Source organism: Chelonia mydas, chromosome 20 (assembly GCF_015237465.2).
Source record: "Chelonia mydas isolate rCheMyd1 chromosome 20, rCheMyd1.pri.v2, whole genome shotgun sequence".
NCBI lineage: Eukaryota > Metazoa > Chordata > Testudines > Cheloniidae > Chelonia > Chelonia mydas.
Window position 1 is genome coordinate 7,726,278 of NC_051260.2, and position 6,435 is coordinate 7,732,712.

Sequence of the window (6,435 nt, forward strand, 5' to 3'; positions counted from 1 at the left end):
CACTGTGTAACAGAACTTCCCACTGTACTAGACAGCTAAAACACCCTAACATTAATCTTCCATGTAAACAATTCAAGGGGTGGAATGTATGCTTAAAGATAAGGAAGATGACAGTGCCTTAGCTGTCAGAGTGCAAGCAATCATGAACAGAAGGATGCTCACAGAAGAACTAAAACAGAGGGGAAATGTCTATGTGACACTCTCACTTTCAAGAGATGATCCACACAATCCGCAACTGTGAGACCTGTAGGGTATTGTGCTTTAATGGTGCCTGGAACAAAACCTTGCTTTGAGACTCAAGCGTTGAGGACACACGCACATGCAGGCTGGGTATAAACAGATTTTATTTGTAGAGTTAGACAGGTCCTGCTAGGCTTTCCCAAGATTATATACAGCACTCATTCCCCAAAGAGCATGTACAATAGAAAAGTGATCAATAAAACCAGCACACACAGAATGCAAAACAATTCATTTCTTTGTGAACCATGGGATGTAAAGGAATGAGCGATGAACCTGAAATGGGGATGGGGGAGGGTAACAACCTGACAGAGAGAAATGAAAAAAGGCCATTTAACTAAACTGAATTTTAGTTTGTTAACTAGGAAAAAATTATCAGCTTGGTAAAGATCCAAAGCATCAGATTCTCTGGTTAAAAGGGGCTCACTGTCAACGTGAGGATTTTGAAATTCAAGGTTTTGACAGAACCTCCCTTTATATAACAACATTCTGAAAATTTCCATTTTAACTCAAGTTCCTTTTAAAAAAAAAGATGTGTGAGGGGGAGCGGAAGCTTGCTTTTCTGTTGATGCTTTTAATGCTCTTTTCAGCAAGGAAGAAACTGACAACAGAGGAATCGTGAAACTGACGGCATGGAATTGCTGCACAAAGGAAAGGAGCTGAAAAGAGGAATCTCTTTTCTTTGCAAACTACTTCCCGTCAAAGTGATATTAGGGGTTACTTGCAACTGTTACAGATGCAGAGTTTTCAGTGAGATTTGTTTTCAAGCCAGTCATGTCCCTTTCATTAAGCTTGCACTGTGGGGGTGGAATAAGGTATCACAACTCATTGCCTGCTGAATGTTTAGGGACAGCAACTTCTCCAGCAAGAGCAGAGGCTGCCAGACATCACATCTCAGCTGTTTCGAAGGTTAAACAAAGCATCAAGTTTTTGAAGAAAACCCCCACTGCTCCCACATTCAGATCTCCCCCAAACACTGTAAACCAGCAGCAACAGAGAATATGTACCCTGTGGCAGGTCACCTTTCAGGCAAGAAGCGTGTTAAATCTCGTCTGGGAACCGCCTGGCTGTTGGCATGGTAAAGATGTCTAGTTTTGTGTTTCCATCCTCACCGGGCACTGAGCATACATGCCGTGGTTTGAAAGCGTGAGCGTGCTATGCTCTGAAAGGAAAAGCTGGATTTGGGCCCCACAAAAAGCTCCATTTTAACCCTCAGACTAACTGACCCATTCAGAACCTGCTTCATGGGCAGCAGAAGGGGAAGCTTTGACACAAACTCTGTCCCCGTCCCTCCCCACCAATGTGTCTCAAACCTGCCTTGGAGGGATCCGCTCTAGAAGGCAGCGGGGTGTTCAGTGTTGGGCTTTGCTAGGACTGCCAATCAGGGCAGCTCGTTGGAGCTGGCTGAGCGAGTGGTTCTGGGGCGTGGTGCCTGTCCCACTAAGAACCATGCTGAGTCCCACACACACAAGCAGTCAGAAAGCAGAAGTCAGAACTGCTGAAATAGGCCAGAGCAGAAGCAGCAGCCTAGGTGTAAAGATGCTGCAGCCCAGGAACCAGTACTTCTTGACTTTATTTTATTAAGCTGGGGAAAGTTTCAGTTTTCTCCAATCTTGAAAAACAGGTCACACACCCACCTCCTGTGGGGCAACTGCTCTCCCATCAGCTCTGGGGGCAGGGGGTTGGGCACATGGGAAAAAGCCTCCTGATGCTGCCCCACCAACATATCTCAGCTCTGCACGCGGGAGAGATCATCTCATAGGCAAGAGCAGAGTTCAGAGTCTAAGTCTGTCTACAGACAACAGGGAGGTGTAATCCCCACTCGGGTGGAGATGCACACACTAGCTCTGTTCAAGCTGGCACACTAAAAGCAGCAGCAGCAAGGGCTAGCCACCAGAGTATGAACCTAGGATCTCAGACGGGATCATGTTCTGGCAGGGGCTGCGGCTCGAGCTAGCTGCCTGAGCACAAGCCTGTCTGAGATTCTAGGTACGTACAGGGTGGCTAGCCCCAGCCACGTGCCTGTGTCACCACCGCTACACTGGTATTTTTAGTGCGTTAGCTCAATCAGAACTAGCCTGCGTATCCCTACCCGAGCTGAGCATGACAACTGCCAGCTGCAGTGTGGATGCATCTTTGGCTGCCAGTTGGCATCCTTGGCAGAAGCCAAGAATTGAAGAGGGGGTGGGGGAGCGGAAGGGAGGGGCAATTAATATGATGGGGAGATGTGTTCCACTGGAACTGGGCTGAGGCCCCCTCTGCTTCATGCAGGTTCGTTCTGATCTGCACACAGCCTGCACCAGACCAGCCACGGCACCCCTTTGAGGACATCCTAGCACAGTCCTTTTAGTTACACAGTGCACATGTACGAGAGCAGCACGCCGGCCCCCCCAGCAGCGCGCTCAGCGGCCGTCCAGGGCTTTGTCTCGCGCGATGACGGACTCGTCAAATTTGATCATGAGGGTGGTGCCCTTGTGCCAGTGGGCCGTCACCTTGGCGGGGAAGCCACTGTAGGTGAGGATGGCTTCCACGATGCCAGCTGTGAAGGAGGCACAGTTGAGTGTGCTGTTCTCCTTGGGCACCGAGATGTACGTGTTGATCAGTGGCTCTTTCTCGATGATGTAGTAGGTCTTGTCATCGTCGTTGGCCTGCTCCAGCTTGTCCGCCTCCTTCCCGAACAAGGCCTTCCACACCGTCACCTTGATGAAGAGGAGAATGTTGATGACCTTGGTCTCCCGCTTGCCGTTTTTCTCCCGCATGACCAGCACATCCAGGATGCGAGCTCCCACTTGCTGGCCCAGCTCAGAGAGCTTGTTCTGGAGCTCAGAGACGGAGTAGACCCGGTTCTGACAGTACTGGACTATCTCGGAGAAGAGCAGAGAGAACGCGCTCAGGCTGACCTCTGTCTTTGGCCGGGTCAGAGACCGCTCCAGGATGGCAGATTTCCCACGAGTGAAGCGTGAATCCATTGTCCTAAAGGAGAACAAAATACTCAGTTCTGTGGGACAGGTACCGTCTCTTATGAGGTGTCTTTGCAGCGCCTGGCACTATGGGGCCCTGCAAAGTGTTACTGCGATACACAGAATAAAAAATAAAAGAAATCTGATGAACAAATCTCTGATGTGTCTATAGCACCTTCCATTCCCACGGGCTTTACAACAATACCTCTGCAGGGATCCCGCACTCAATGCGGAGAGGCAGCCAGCCACCTTTGGGGTGGGGTGGCTGCGTATACAGGGCTCCCTGGTCCGGCGCCGAGAGGCAGCCAGGCTTAGGGTGGGGCACACAAGCAGGGGGGCAGCCCAAGCAGCACAGAAGGAGCCGCCCGACTGACACTACGTGGGGTGGGGCAGGATTTGAATCCGGGGAGTTAGAAGTTGACACCAGAGTTGGGATCCGGCTGGGGCAACGGCCCGGGATTCACACAGCTGCCGAGGGCCTTGGAGGGACCCCGAGGGCCCCCCATGACAGGTGGCGAGGAGACCCACGCGTCCCTGTGACCCAACCCCGTCACCCTGTCCCCGCCCACCCCGTGACCGCACCCCGGTGCCCGCCCCCAACCCCACCGACCCCCGCGCCGCGAACCAACGCCAGGGACGGCCCCCCCCCCGGTGCCGCCCCGCCCCCGCCTCTCCCGGCCCCGCGCGCCGGGGGCCCCGGCCGGGCACTCACGCGCGGCGGGGGCGGGGCGCCTCTCTCCAGGAGCGGGAAGAGGGAGCGGAAGCCAATGAGCCGCCGCCGTTCCCGGCCGCACTCCGCGCTTTACGGCCGCCGCTGCTGCAAACGGGCCGCGCCGCACCTGCGGGCCGCTGGAAGAGGCCGCAGGGAGGCAGGGCTTGGTCACCACAGCAACCGGGACTGGTTGTGGGAGGGGCAGGGGTCACGTGGTAACGGGCTCGGCTGGCGGGAGGGAGGGGGTGCCGGGGGCGTGGCCTAGCCGTGGGTGTGGCTCGTTGTCAGCCGCCAGGCTGTAGGAAGCGGGCGAGACTTTCTGCGGGAGGTGTGGCCTAAGGGAAGGGGGTGGGGCTTGTTGCGAATACAGACTGACAGGGCTACCGCTCTGAAACCTAAACTGTGTCAGCTACACCCTGTGTGTCAGTTATACCCTGTGTCACCTATACTGTGTGTCGGCTACACCGTGTCAGCTACACCCTGTGTGTCAGTTACACCCTGTGTCACCTACACTGTGTCAGCTACACTGTGTCAGTTACACCCTGTGTGCCGGTTACACCCTGTGTCACCTACACTGGGTGCCAGCTACACCGTGTCAGTTACACCCTGTGTGCCAGTTATACCCTGTGTCACCTACACTGGGTGCCAGCTACACTGTGTCAGCTACACCCTGTGTGTCAGTTATACCCTGTGTCACCTACACTGGGTGCCAGCTACACTGTGTCAGCTACACCCTGTGTGTCAGTTACACCCTGTGTCACCTACACTGGGTGCCAGCTACACTGTGTCAGCTACACCCTGTGTGTCAGTTATACCCTGTGTCACCTACACTGGGTGCCAGCTACACTGTGTCAGCTACACCCTGTGTGTCAGTTACACCCTGTGTCACCTACACTGGGTGCCAGCTACACCGTGTCAGCTACACCCTGTGTGTCAGTTATACCCTGTGTCACCTACACTGGGTGCCAGCTACACTGTGTCAGCTACACCCTGTGTGCCAGTTATACCCTGTGTCACCTACACTGTGTGTCGGCTACACCGTGTCAGCTACACCCTGTGTGTCAGTTATACCCTGTGTCACCTACACTGGGTGCCAGCTACACCGTGTCAGCTACACCCTGTGTGCCAGTTATACCCTGTGTCACCTACACTGGGTGCCAGCTACACTTTGTCAGCTACACCCTGTGTGCCAGTTATACCCTGTGTCACCTACACTGGGTGCCAGCTACACAATCAGTTACACCCTGTGTGTCAGTTATACCCTGTGTCACCTACACTGTGTGCCAGCTACACTGTGTCAGCTACACCCTGTGTGCCAGTTATACCCTGTGTCACCTACACTGGGTGCCAGCTACACAATGTCAGTTACACCCTGTGTGCCAGTTATACCCTGTGTCACCTACACTGGGTGCCAGCTACACTGTGTCCGCTACACCCTGTCTGCCAGTTATACCCTGTGTCACCTACACTGGGTGCCAGCTACAGAATGTCAGTTACACCCTGTGTGCCAGTTATACCGTGTCACCTACACTGTGTGTCAGCTACACTGTGTCAGCTACACCCTGTGTGTCAGTTATACCGTGTCACCTACACTGTGTGTCAGCTACACTGTGTCCGCTACACCCTGTCTGCCAGTTATACCCTGTGTCACCTACACTGGGTGCCAGCTACAGAATGTCAGTTACACCCTGTGTGCCAGTTATACCGTGTCACCTACACTGTGTGTCAGCTACACTGTGTCAGCTACACCCTGTGTGTCAGTTATACCGTGTCACCTACACTGTGTGTCAGCTACACTGTGTCCGCTACACCCTGTCTGCCAGTTATACCCTGTGTCACCTACACTGGGTGCCAGCTACAGAATGTCAGTTACACCCTGTGTGCCAGTTATACCCTTTGTCACCTACACTGCGTCAGTTACACCCTGTGTGCCAGTTATACCGTGTCACCTACACTGTGTGTCAGCTACACTGTGTCAGCTACACCCTGTGTGTCAGTTAAATCCTTTGTGCTCTACACTGTGGGTATGTCTACACTACGAAATTAGGTCGATTTTATAGAAGTCGATTTTTAGAAATCGATTTTATACAGTCAATTGTGTATGTCCACACTAAGCGCATTAAGTCAGCGGAGTGCATCCTCACTACCGTGGCTAGCATCGACTTACTGAGCGGTGCACTGAGGGTAGCTATCCCACAGTTCCTGCTGCCCATTGGAATTCTGGGTTAAGCTCCCAATGCCTGAAGGGGCAAAAACATTGTTGTGGGTGGTTTAGGGTACATGTCGTCAGTTGCCCCTCCCTCCGCGAAAGCAACAGCAGACAATCGTTTCACATCTTTTTTCCATGCAGACACCACAGAATATCAGGGTTGGAAAGGACCTCAGGAGGTCATCTAGTCCAACCCCCTGCTGAAAGCAGGACCAATCCCCAATTTTTGCCCCAGATCCCTAAATAGCCCTCTCAAGGATTGAACTCACAACCCTGGGTTTAGCAGGCCAATGCGCAAACCACTAAGCTAACCCTCC

At 53.2% G+C, this 6,435-nt stretch overlaps 1 protein-coding gene across 1 annotated transcript; it reads right to left on the bottom strand.

Annotated features, from left to right (window-relative positions):
* Positions 1-327: 327 nt before the first annotated feature.
* On the bottom strand, positions 328-4,117 carry TRAPPC5 (trafficking protein particle complex subunit 5). Its single transcript, XM_037884030.2, has 2 exons — positions 3,910-4,117; positions 328-3,210 (listed from the first exon to the last, which is right to left on the bottom strand). Exon 2 carries the CDS (start codon positions 3,204-3,206, stop codon positions 2,640-2,642), a length of 567 nt encoding a protein of 188 aa, XP_037739958.1. The 5' UTR covers positions 3,207-3,210; positions 3,910-4,117; the 3' UTR covers positions 328-2,639.
* Between the last annotated feature and the right edge of the window lie 2,318 nt (positions 4,118-6,435).

What these genes read in the sequence shown, in the direction of transcription:
- TRAPPC5 (XM_037884030.2), bottom strand. Translation starts at nt 3,206, where the DNA reads ATGGATTCACGCTTCACTCGTGGGAAATCTGCCATCCTGGAGCGGTCT.